Source organism: Otolemur garnettii, unplaced genomic scaffold, assembly GCF_000181295.1.
Source record: "Otolemur garnettii isolate 467f Iridium unplaced genomic scaffold, OtoGar3 scaffold00005, whole genome shotgun sequence".
NCBI classification, from domain to species: Eukaryota; Metazoa; Chordata; class Mammalia; order Primates; family Galagidae; genus Otolemur; species Otolemur garnettii.
This window is the reverse complement of record NW_003852400.1, coordinates 32,038,748-32,051,637: the sequence shown is the minus strand read 5'-3', so window position 1 is coordinate 32,051,637 and position 12,890 is coordinate 32,038,748. Positions and strand designations below refer to the sequence as shown.

The window sequence follows — 12,890 nt, the reverse complement described above, 5'->3', positions numbered from 1 at the left end:
ATGTATATATTTATATCACATATATATGTATATATATTACATATATATATATATATTTTTTTTTTTTTTTTTTTGCAGTTTTTGGCTGGGATTGGGTTTGGCCCCCTCTGGTACGTGGGGGCCAGTGCCCTACTCCTTTGAGCCATGGATGCCACCCCAAAATATATTTTTTAATAACTCTCCCTCTTATCTACATGTAATGTCCCCTAAAACAGTATAAATTTACCTTCCATACAATATCTGAAACATTGACCGAATTTGTTGAAGTAGATGCATTTCCTAGTATTTCTAAACATTATAATTTATTGTTACAATAAAGTACATAAGATTTGAGATGGGAGAATATTAGTATCACCCTAAGCTAAAATGATGGGAGCATCACATTCAATTCAGGAGTCATCAGTTTGAAGCTGATTATCAAGATACACAGAAAAGTGAGGAAATAACCCTTTGTATAATGTATATATATTATAGAATAAATTTAGGGACATAAATGCTTTATGCATAGATTTTATTTAAAAAAACTATACAGCAGTAAGATTAGTGATAACAAGGTATGTATTCATATAGTTTGGGTATTAAAAATAGGTAGAAATTATTAAAAATTGTTTTTTGAAACTACAAATATAGTTTCAAAGACAATAGTAACATCATAAATCAGAAAATTCATGCAGATTTTACTGAGGCTTTTGTGAAGCCGTCTAATCTTGTAATTTTAAGAATAATATGTAATTGTGTACATGCAAGTATGAATGTGAATTGAGCAGAATAATAAAAGATAAGTATGCTTGTTTCTATATCTAAATGCCTAATTCAGAATGCAGACCTTTCTGAAGACAAGCTCTTGAAGTAAACTAATTTTTTTTTTTGAACAAGGAAGAGGAAAAAGAGGGAATTGATGACATATGATAAAGTCATTTTACTCCTCAGTCATATGCTTCTTCAATACAAAGATATATGAATATGTATAATTTAGATGAGCATTCACTATGCATTGATATGCTAAGTGTATATGAATCTCACGCTGATTTCCTCTAAGTATCAAAGACTATCACTTTATGATATGAAATGTACAATATGTACACTGCTTACTAGCCGTATACTTATTTTTATATAGCAATCTGATTTCTAATGAATACATTCACATCTTATATAAATGACAATATTTTATTTTCTCTAAATAATAAAAATGGAGGTTAGAATCAAAAGAAATTCTTGTGTATTGGCATTTAAGAAATCCAAAATTGAAATACTTTCTACGATTTTGGAATCACTACTATAATTTTCTTTACTTTCTTAAGGCATTTTTCTGGTGTGCTTTTTAATGCTATTTATGTAAATACTATTTATTGTTATCTACAAATTAAAACTTACTGATTTTTCTGTATAAGTTTTATCTTAACACTAATTAAAAATGAAAAGTAAGCTTCTGAATCTTAGAGGAAATCAACTGGATTTGTTTTAATGGTATTAAGCATCACAGTCTCACCACTTATTTTTTATTGTGTTAAGAATACTTAATATGAGACCAATCCTCTTAACAACTTTTTCAGGGTATAAACAGTATTGCTAACTATAGTAACAATGTTTTACAGCTGATTTCTAGAACTTATCCATCTTTCATAACTAAGAGTTTAAGGAGTGTTATAATGGTGACTGGTAAGCTAATTGGATAAGAAAGTATCTGACTCTTGGTGACTAAATTTGTATATAAACATAGGCTTCCTTTTCAATTTAGCTATTGCAAATCAGTGGGAAATTCTCCAGAACTGATGCTATAAAGACCAACATTGAAAACTCAGTCATCATTAATCTCCTTCATAATGTGAAGCTTTAATTTCAAAAAATGTCTGTTAAGTATAGTGTGCCAGGCATGATTACTTCATTGTAGATTGTTTATACATATTGATTCTATAAGTGAAACTTTTGCAGTTGATGAGTAAAATTTACAGTACACAATACTAAAGTTTCACTAAAGGGAAGTCCTTCCAGACACTCCTGCTTTGACTCCTTCCCATTGGAAATGTGACCCACGAAGTGGGAGCCTCACAGACAGTGGTCCTTGTAACCTTCCTGGATGAAAGTCAGTGCCATGGATAGCCTTCTACTTTGGCTTTTGCCAAGTGTCTTGGATTTGCTTGCCCTGATCACCTCTGTTTTTCTCTGCACCTCTGCTCGAACTGATATAAACAGGTCTCCCAATTGTCCACTGGCTACAATTTCAGATTGGAGGTAGGAGATCTCTCCTTACCATCCAATCCTGATTTACTTTCTAGAAAATAGTCTGTGTGACTGTTCTGCTAGAACACCACTGGTAGGGGAGGTGGCGAAATAGATGAGCAGCATTCATACCTACAACACATGTATACACTACCTTTAATGAAGGGGAAAAAAATTAAATTTGTAGTAACCTATCGAGAGTAGAATTCATTTGCTAGCACCCTTTGATAATGTGTATGTAAATAGAACAGCTGACCAAGTGGTGTTAATTCTATTTTAAAGATATTACTTTATCTTCAGAATATTACTGGAACTTCATAATGATTATATAATTTTCTAAAACTACTATTCAATGAATGAATGAGAAAAAGAATGAGTGAATCTCTAGGGAAACTGCATGGATTGAGTGGAATAAGAAGTTAAGATAAAGAAAGGTCAATTTTTCAACCCAATTAGCAGTCAATATACAGAGTAAGCTGGTCTGACAGTCACATGGGGTTTATGTTTGGGGGTAGGATGCTGCTGAAGAACCAATGATGACAATTTTAAAAGAAAACAAGAATGAATAACAGATGAAACACCACCATGGAGTAGAAGAACAATGGTGAGTCAACGGAATGGTTAGGCTTTCACCAAAAACAATTGGCTTTGATTAATGTTTCAGCTACTGCCATGTTTTTTAAAGCTTTCAAAACAGGAGACATAGACAAATTGCTGTAGAAGTATACCTGGGAAATTTGACTTAAGAAGAATCAGAAAACATAAATTTTCCCAGTAATTATTAAAGAAATTTCAATAATTATGTAAGACCTTTCTATTTAATAATAATGAAATAAAAAGACTCACTTGGGTGGTGCCTGTGACTCAAGGAGTAGGGCGCTGGCCCCATATACCAGGTGTGGCGGGTTGGAGCCTGGCCCCAGCCAAAATTAGAAAAAAAAAAAAGACTCACCAGAAATTGCAAGTGCTACCAGTTTTTTTTTAAAAAAGAATTTTCAAAACCATGTACATGCTTCCAAAAAGAATTAAGAAATGGGACAGTTCCTGTGACTCAGTGAGTAGGGTGCTGGCCCCATATCCCGAGGGTGGCGGGTTTGAACCTGGCCCTGGCAAAACTGCAACAACAACAAAAAAAATTAAGAAATGAGGCAAGACTCTGTAACTCATTTTATGAGACAATGTAATTTCTCTAAAAAATTACACTGAAATGGTATAAGTAATAAAAATAGTAGGTCCTTTGAGTTCATGGACATAGATGGAAAACTTCTGAAGAAGATGGAAGCAACACAAATTCAATTCTCTATGAAAATATCAATAGACAAGGGCCAATTTGGATTCACGGAGGAATAATAATACATAAATATACAAATGTTTATTTTCATACTAACACTTAAATGAGAGCAGTGTATCAAATCTCAAAAGATGCTGAGAAAATTTTAAAATCTATTTATGATAAAGATTCTTAATACAATAAAAGTAGAAAGGAACTATCAACCTCATACAAGGTACCTATCAAAGAAAAAAAAAGGAAAAGAAAGAAAGAAAAAGAAAATTCCTACAACAAATATTATGCCAAACGAGCAAATTCTGGAAGTATTCCACTTAAATTCAGGAACAAGATATCAAAGTTTTCTATGAATGCTCTGAGTCAACAACATATTGGAATTGTAACTCTGTCCAGGGTAATAAAACGAGAAAAGAAATAACAAATATAAGGATTGGAGACTACTAATAATAGCATTGTTATGCATAGGACACAGTTCTACACACCAAAATCCAAATGACTATACAAACAAAACGTAAGCAGTAGGGAAAAAAGGAGTTATATGACTGCTTATAAAGTCAGTATGCAAATGTCAAATATATTTATACACACCAGCAACAAAACCATTAATATTACTAACCATACATTTAAATATTTAAAATACCAAAAAAGTATAAGACAACCAGGAATAAATTTAACACAATATATAGTAAACCTGTATGAGCAGAAACGAATTGAGCAATCCTCTATCCATTGAAAGGAAAGTTAACTAACATGGTGCGGGTGTTCCTTCTCCCAAAATTGATTTATAGTTTTAAGGCAGCTTCAACCAAAATTGTGACTGGTTTTTATTTTGCCTCATTTTAATTGTTATAGAATATGACAAGTTAACTTTAAAATATTTATAGAAAAATATATCTAAGATCCTTTATGCCCTCTGATTATTAGAAAGCTATGGTAATTATATCTCCTGATGTGGAGATGGACAAATTCAAAAATAAAATAGAATGCAGAATACAAAAGCCACTTACAGAAATTAGATTTATGATGGAGTTTGCATGGTAGGAAGTTGAATTATTTAGTAAGAGAAAACAATGTTTAAAAAATAAAGAGAAAAATTGGTATATAGTAGCCAAAGGGAAGGCAGGAAGGGAAGGAAAAAGGGAGGAGAGAATGGAGGGAAGATTAGATTGGAGGGACGGGACGGGCAAGGAAGAATGCTTACTGCACAGCTCAACACAATAAGAATTTGTATGTCAAATGTAAGACCAAACTTTTAAGAGAGTATATGTGAATTCTCTTCAGACATGTGAGTAAAGAAACTTCTCTTACAGAAGACTGGTTAAGGTACTAACCACTTATCAAAAGATTGGTAGATTTTAATAATTAAAACTAAATTGTCATTTATGAAAAGGCACATTAGTGAAAGTAAAAGGAAAAATAAACTTTAAACTTGGTTAAAGATACTGGAAAAATAATACAAACTTAAAAGGACTAAAATGAAGGACAAAAAATATCCTTTGTTGCATATCAAAGAGAACAATAAAAGGAATAGAAAGTAGATCCCAAAACTTGAATAGGCATTTAACAAAAAGAAGAAATACATGAAATTAAAAAGTGGTATATCACATATTAGAATAGATGGACTCAACAGAGTACATTTGTTGTATATTGACCAATATACAACAAATGTTTGTTTCTTACAAAATAATTAGCAAAATAATTAGCTGCAGTTTCTATATCAGTTCCAATTGTTTCTTTGGGAAACAAATGAGCATTGTTTTGCCAAGTTGCCTGTTGCTGTAATTTACTCCTAAGATAGGCGCAGGTCCCATAAGCACTAGGAAGTATGTACAGGCATACCTCGGAGACTTTGTAGGTTCAGTTCCACACTGCTACAATAACGGACGTACGGCAATAAAGCATCTTGCAGAATTTTTTTGCTTTTCCTTTGCATATAAAAGCCATATTTACACTATACTGTAGCTATAGCGTGCAGTAGCATTTTGCTCTTTCTTTTTCTTTTTATTTCAAATTAATGTAAGGGTACACATTTTTAGGTTACAATGTTCTCACTTCTGAGGTAAAGTTCAAGTTGTAGAAGAGACCCTCACATTGTAGCATGCTGTTCCTAAAAAATGTACGTAAACAAGAAATACTTTATTGGTAGAAAATAGTAACTATCATATGAGCCTTCAGATAATAGGAATGTTTTTCTTAGTGGAAGGTCTGTCCTCAGGGTTAACGGCTGTTTACCGAGGTGATGGTGCTGAAGATTGGGTTAGCTGTGGCAATTTCTTAAAATAAGGAAAGAACGAAACTTGCCACATTAATTAAGTCTTTCAGAAAAGATTCCTTCATAGCGTACAATGCTATTTGATAGCATTTAACCAACAGTAGAACTTCTTTCAAATTTGGAGCCAATCTTCTCAAACCCTTAGTGCTTTATCAACTAAATGTATGTAATATTCTAAATATTTTATTGTCATTTCAACAACATTCAAAGCACCTTTACCAGGAGTATCCTCCATCTCAAGAAACTTTGTTCATCCATAAGAAGCAACTCCTCAAATGTTCAAGTTGAGTGGTGAGATTGTAGCAATTCAGTCACAGCTCTGGCTCCCCTTCTAATTCAGGCTTTTTTGCTATTTTCACCATCTCCATAGGTACTTCCAGGACTGAAGTCTTTAACCTCTCAAAGTGATCCATCTGTTTCAAATCAACTTCTTTCAGTTTTCTGTTAATGTTGATATTTTGACCTCTTCCTGTGAATCATGAATGTTCTTAATGGCACCTAGAATGGTGAATTCATTTCAGAATGTTTTCAATTTACTTTGCCCAAATCTTTCATGGAACCACAGTTTATGGAAACTATGGCCACACAAAATGTATTTCTTAAATAAGAGTTGAAAATCAAATTACTCCTTGATCCATGGGCTGCAGAGTAGATGTAGTGCTAGCAGGCATGAAAACAACATTAATCTCTCTTTATACCCCATCTTTCTTTACACCCCATCATTAATCGCTCTGGGGTGACTAGGTGCCTTTTCTGTGAATAATAATATTTTGAAAAAAGTAATTGTTTACTGAGCAGTAGATCTCAACAATGGGCTTAAAATATTTCCTAAACCATGCTATAAACAGATGAGCTATCATCCACACTTTGTTGGTCAATTTGTAGAACACCAGCAGAGTAGATTTAGCATAATTCTTAAGGGGCCTACACTTTTCAGAGTGGTAAATGAGCATGGGCTTTAACTTAAAATCACCAGCTGCATTACCACCCAACATGAGTGAGCCTGTCCTTTGAAGTTTTAAAGTGTAACACTGACTTCTCTCCAGCTGTTAAAGTTCTAGATGACATTTTCTTCCAATAGAAAGAAAATGTTTAATCTACATTGAAAATCTTTTACTTAGTGTAAACTACTTCACCAATGATCTCAGCTAGATCTACTGAATAATTAGCTGCAGTTTCTATATCAGCTCCTGCTGACTCATCTTGTACTTTTATGTTCTGGAGACAGCTTCTTTCTTGAACCCTCATGAATCCACCTCTGCTAGCTTCAAACTTTTCTTCTGCAGCTCCTCCAACTCTCTTAGACTTCACGGAATTGACTAGAGTTAGGATACTGGTTATGATTAGGTTTTGACTTAAGGGAATGTTGTGGCTAGTTTGATCTTCTGTTCAGAACCCTAAATCTTTCTCCTTATCAACAGTAAGAGTTTTTTGCATTCTAAGCATTTATGTGTGCACTGGAGTAGGGCTTTAAATTTCCTTCATGAACTTTTCCTTTGCATTCACAACTGCTGGCACCAGCGGCCTAGTTGTTGGCCTATATTGACTTCTTCAATAACTTCATCATTTCTAGCTTTGATTGGAAGTGAGAGACGTGTGACTCTAACTTTCATTCATGGCAGGATTATGAATTTGTCCCATTTCAGTATTTTTGTGTCTAGGGGAATGGAGAAGTATGAGAAATGATAGAGAGGGCAACATCTGGTCAGTGGAACAGTCAGAACACACACAACGTTGTGGCTGTGGTTTGTGGCACCCCACGACTATTATAATAGTAATCTCAACGATCATTGATAACAGACCATCATAACAAATGTAATGCAGTGGAAAGTATTGAAATATTGTGAATTTTTCCAAAATGTGACACAAAGACATGATGTGAAGACATGCTGTTGGAACAATGGCACTGTTAGATTTGTTTGAAGCAGAGTTGCCAGAAACCTTCAATTTATAAAAAACGTAATGCTTGCTAATCTCAATAAAATGAAGTACAATGAAATGACTTATGCTGGTACAATAATGCATTTTTAACAAGAACAAAACAAACCAGTTCAAATGTCTATGTTTACATGTTTAAACAGGCATATTCACCTAGGAGTTATTTGCTACAACAATAGAAATAAAAAGAACTTGATCTACATATGGGAAAGTTTAGCTGAAACATGGATGAATCTAGGACTAAGTAGAGAAAGCAGAAAGCCATATGTTGAAAATGTCATACGCGTAATAACCCAATGTCCAGAACAACACCCACCTCTGTGAGTTAGGAAGAGCAGTGCTATAGGAAGAGTACAGAGGTATGTGTAAGTTATTAGAAACGTTCTTCCTCTTGGAATGAGCAATTGGCATAGTACTATATATTATATTATACATGATGTCAGCAAACCAACTGATAATAGACTGGAAGAATATATTTGGAACATGTCTCACAAGTGGTAAATATCCATAAACATAATAAGTAAGGAAATACATGAAAATTTCATGTTTTAAATATCCATGACTACTATTATCAGAGGGCAGGTTTTAGTAATTTCTACACATTTTCTATTATATTTATGCACTGTTGGTGTCACTTTGATGCTGCATTTTTTAAATGAGGAAAATTTAAATGCAAATGTCACAGGTACTGTGCAAAGAGTTTATAAGATAATATTAAAAGAAAACTCAATAAAAAAGAGAGTAGGGGCTTTACCATGCTGTGTATGGAAGAAGCCACACATCTCCAGGAAACCTATGAAAATAGGCACAAGCCACTAGTATACCGGGAAGTGAGATTTTACAAAAAATAACAAGTTGTTTTTCGTTCATTACTGAGGAGATATGATAAGGTTGTTTATATGCAGTGTTGTGGTGGTGAGAAGAAATGGAGGCCCTGGGTTGGATGTGATGGTGTGGTGGGGCGCTTCCTCTAGAGCAGCCTCCAGAAACACATGCACATGCTCACAGAACTGCCCGCAAACCTTGTTCACTGTAGTACTTTTTCATAGTAGTGAAACACTAGAAATAGCTTAGAGTCCCTAAAAAGAAATCATTTTTTTAAACTTGCAGTATATTTATCTTCACAAATCTTGATGCAGCTCTTGATAAAAATCATAATTCTACAGGATGCAACACATAATATATGGATATTTATGTGTTGATACAGAAAGATCCTTTAGACACATTTAAGTAAAAGAGCCTCAAGTTAAAGAACAGTCTGTATTGCATAATCTTATTCATGTTAAAAATGTGTGTGTAAAAAGGTTGATGTACGCCCATTCATATTTACGAAGAGGTAGAAAAATTACTGGGATGGTTGCACTTTATATGATTGCCAGTGGTTATCTCTGGGGCAACGGAGATGAAGAGGCACGTTCCAAAGTTTCTGTCCTGCTTCAATTGTTTTATTGCAATGAAATAGACATGTATGACTACATAGCTGGCTGCATTACCTGCCTGTGTGACTTTTCCCGAGGTAGGTTGCATTAATAACTACTCTGCATGCAGTATCAGCAGAAGCAGTAGGTATTTATGACAGCTGACCCAGCAATTAGGCTTGAGTGTTCCTGGGTGGAAAACACTGTCAACCAGGTCAAAATACAAGGTGAAGCCTGACTCATAGGTACAGATTTTAAGTCAGAAGAAAATACTGAAGCAGTTGGCTAGAGCTCCAGATGCAGCCTAATCTATTGCTACTAGTAATGGATCAAGCAAACGATGGTTAAAGACGCAGTTACTGACACAACAGGAATGCGTCTATGGTAGTGCAAAAGAGAATTTGTAATTGAAAAAGCTTCTTAAATGAAATAATGTATTATGTGTCATTCTTGATTATGTGAACTGCAGGTCATATCTGGGAGACTATCTTAATGAAGATTTTTACAATTGAATTACTTTTTTATTTTTACAGTTAATAAATTAAAAATCAAAATATTTTTATTATGGCATCTAGAATAAACATAAAATATTTTTAAATGATATATGAAATAACATTGAGATATTTCCGAGATGTCATGAAGTAAGAATATATTTCATCTGGTAAAATGCTAAGGAGACAGAACTAAAAAGTTTCATTTTAAAATATTAATCATGTGCCATAACATGCTTGTTTTTCAGGTTAAACTTTTTTCGGGATGTTCCTGACTTCAGAGTGTTAGCATGTGGTGGAGATGGAACTGTAGGATGGATTTTGGATTGCATAGGTAATGCAAACATATATGCAATGTTGGTGGTGTGACAGTGGTTGCCGTAAATTGTGTTTGATCTATCCTATCTACCTGTGTAGCCTGCTAGCATCAGAGTCTTCGGAAACAGCGATACAATTGTAGTTCTGGCAGGTGCATACTATTTACTGGTTTTATTTATTCTTCTAGAGTTCGAGATTTTTGCTAACATAAAAGTATACAAGTAACTAGAAAATGTATGTAATCCATTTCTCACAGTATCAGGGTACAGGCTATCTGGTGTTTATCCCAGGCAGAGAGCCAACGGGGCTTAGCATTCGTAATAAAGTCTGTGCCAAATAGATGCACTTACTTTATTTCAATGTGAAGCCTCAAAACTTTGTCCTCCATGTACATTCATATTATCATCACCATTGTCATAGCTAATTTTTATTTTTCATGTGTTCTGTGATAATCCTTTCTAAGGCTTTTGTCTAAATTATCTTGTTTATTCCTTCCAACTCAATGAAATAGGTAGTGCTAATAATCCAGGTTAAAAGGTAGGAATGTAAGGCTTGGAGGAGGTAAATGACTAGAACAAAGTCTTCTTACTGTGAACTAACAGAGCTTGGATTAGAACCCAACTTGAATCTTATTCTGTATTACCTCTCTCATTAAATTTAAAGAGTTTGATTTTTGTAAGCAAACAAAACAGGTACCTGATTGAGAATAAAAGACAAGTATGCAGCACAAGAAAATCTTGATACATTCAGAAAAACTATTTGCTTTTTCAGGTCCAGTCAGTTATTAGAACTGATTATCAGTTACAAAAACAGGTCATGCATTGGACTTTCTGAGAAGATAAATCCAAACAAATACAGTATAACCTCTGTAAGTTGACTGCCCGCAGGACTGCAACAAACTGGTCAATGTCCAGAGGTGATCAACATAAGGAACTACAATACAGACATGAGATGCATGTCCAGGCTATGAAAATTAGGTCAAGTTCAGGACATGGTCAACTATGGAGGTTCTACTATGTTTACCTTTTTAGCTCTCATTTCAATTACTGCACTAACCGATTATTTATTAACACGAGGCTCTTTCATGAAAGGAATTGATTCAAAATAAGTTTTGCTCTCTATATATACTTTGAAACAAATTTCTATTTAGTGAATGCAGATGTATACCAAAAAACCTTTAAACATTAACGTATGTTGTCAGCAACACTTTTGAACAGCAGTTAGCAACTTAAATGTAATTAAAGAGAAATAGTGAATATTCTGATCATGACTTTCCAATAAAACATGTAAACCATTTTTACATCCTCTTTCTAAGAAAAAAACTGGAATTCAAGAATTGCAAAAGTCATTAAGTTAATTGAAAAAATGTCAGACTTGTGAGGACTTTAGAGTGAAAATAATAGCAATTTTTAGCTTATTTTAGCTTTCAATATCTAAATCTTGGCTATTTTCTTTGTGTCGCTCACTAAATTATCTAACCCCTCTAGCCTTACATACAGATATGCACTGACTTTTAGGGGCTAAAGAGGGAGAAAAAAAACTCAAGAAAAGAAAGGGATTATAAATTTGTGAGAGTAATTCGAGGCATGTGATGACTCAAAGGAGGCATATGGAATGTCAGTGGCAGAGATCTTTACTGGTCTGAACCCAACGCACCATGCACTGTAAAGATTAATCTCACAGAAACTCTGCTGACCTCTGTGTAATCCAACTGTTAATGGATTGCATCCTGTGTGCTCAGACCAAAAGCAGCACCATGAGTAGGAACGATTCAAGGACATTTTTAAGCAATTCACTCATTTTAGAATTCAACAGTTTTTTAAATATTTTACTCCATTAAGTAAAATACACCTAGAGTTGATGTTACAAAAATTCTTTATATAAGAACCCACCTATCCACCCTGCTTACATCTCTGCGAGTGAATTTCTATGCTGCATACCCCTGTATCCCTAGGGATTGTCATGGACAGAATGAAAATACACCACAATCTTTATCTGAGTTAATATACTTTAAAAGTTTCCCTCTTGTATGAATTTTTAAAATCCTTGTCACTTTTGAATCAGATAGTATTTGTGTTTTAACAATAGTGAAAAATGCATACAAATTGACCATAATTCATAATAATATATGTGTATATCTATAAAATAAATTTTATTCTATAAGTACCCAGTATTACAGAATCCTTTGGCTAATGTCAGGATGTATTTTTATTTACTTTTGTTTTATCTGAGTTCAGTATTTTATTTTATTTTAATTTTTGATTCTGCAGAAAAGGCCAATGTAGCCAAGCATCCTCCAGTTGCAATTCTGCCTCTTGGGACCGGCAATGATCTAGCAAGATGTCTGCGATGGGGAGGAGGTAAAAGAGCTATAATGACAAAAGCAGAAACACAGTACACAACACCCCTTGTCTCCCCCACCCAAAAAAAACCACAAACTAACAAACCTGTATTTCTTCACTGTGTGACAACTAGTATATGACTTTAACCAATATAGTTGATGGCATATGTCATTGTTCTTGAACTATATTCCATGGCAGAATAACAAATAATGGACAGAAAGACTTTGGGTTTGGGGCTTTAAAGTGATACTAATTATAGACTTGAACTTGGGAAGGATAAGTTTACAAATCTCTCTAGTTCGGGTTTTTTTTCTTAAAGTAAACATAGACGAACTCTAGGGTAATGTTGACATTAACAGCTTAAGAGATGTGCAGTAAAATCAAAGACGAAAAAGATGAAAGACTTAATTTTTGAGACCAACTCTATGCTAGCCAGTGTGTTTTGCTCTTAGCCTTCTGTAGTGAGAATAGAAAACAAAAGGACCTAATGTTCTAGTGACACATACAGTCATATGTAAACTGTGAGACTTTCTACTAACAAGTAAACAAACAGCTCATCAGTGTAAGGAAGGGCCTCACTGGGGAAAAGACTGGAGGGGAAAC

The 12,890-nt window shown here is 34.1% G+C and overlaps 1 protein-coding gene across 6 annotated transcripts in view; it reads left to right on the top strand.

The window, feature by feature from the left end:
• The window catches only part of DGKB (diacylglycerol kinase beta), a 694,453-nt gene that overhangs the window by 285,650 nt on the left and 395,913 nt on the right, over positions 1-12,890 (top strand). For all 6 annotated transcript variants that reach the window (XM_003782718.2, XM_012811488.1, XM_023519015.1 and 3 more), the window contains 2 exons: positions 9,876-9,961; positions 12,216-12,305. In XM_003782718.2, the coding sequence (XP_003782766.1) occupies positions 9,876-9,961; positions 12,216-12,305 (176 nt within the window). The remainder of the gene's footprint in view (positions 1-9,875; positions 9,962-12,215; positions 12,306-12,890) is intronic.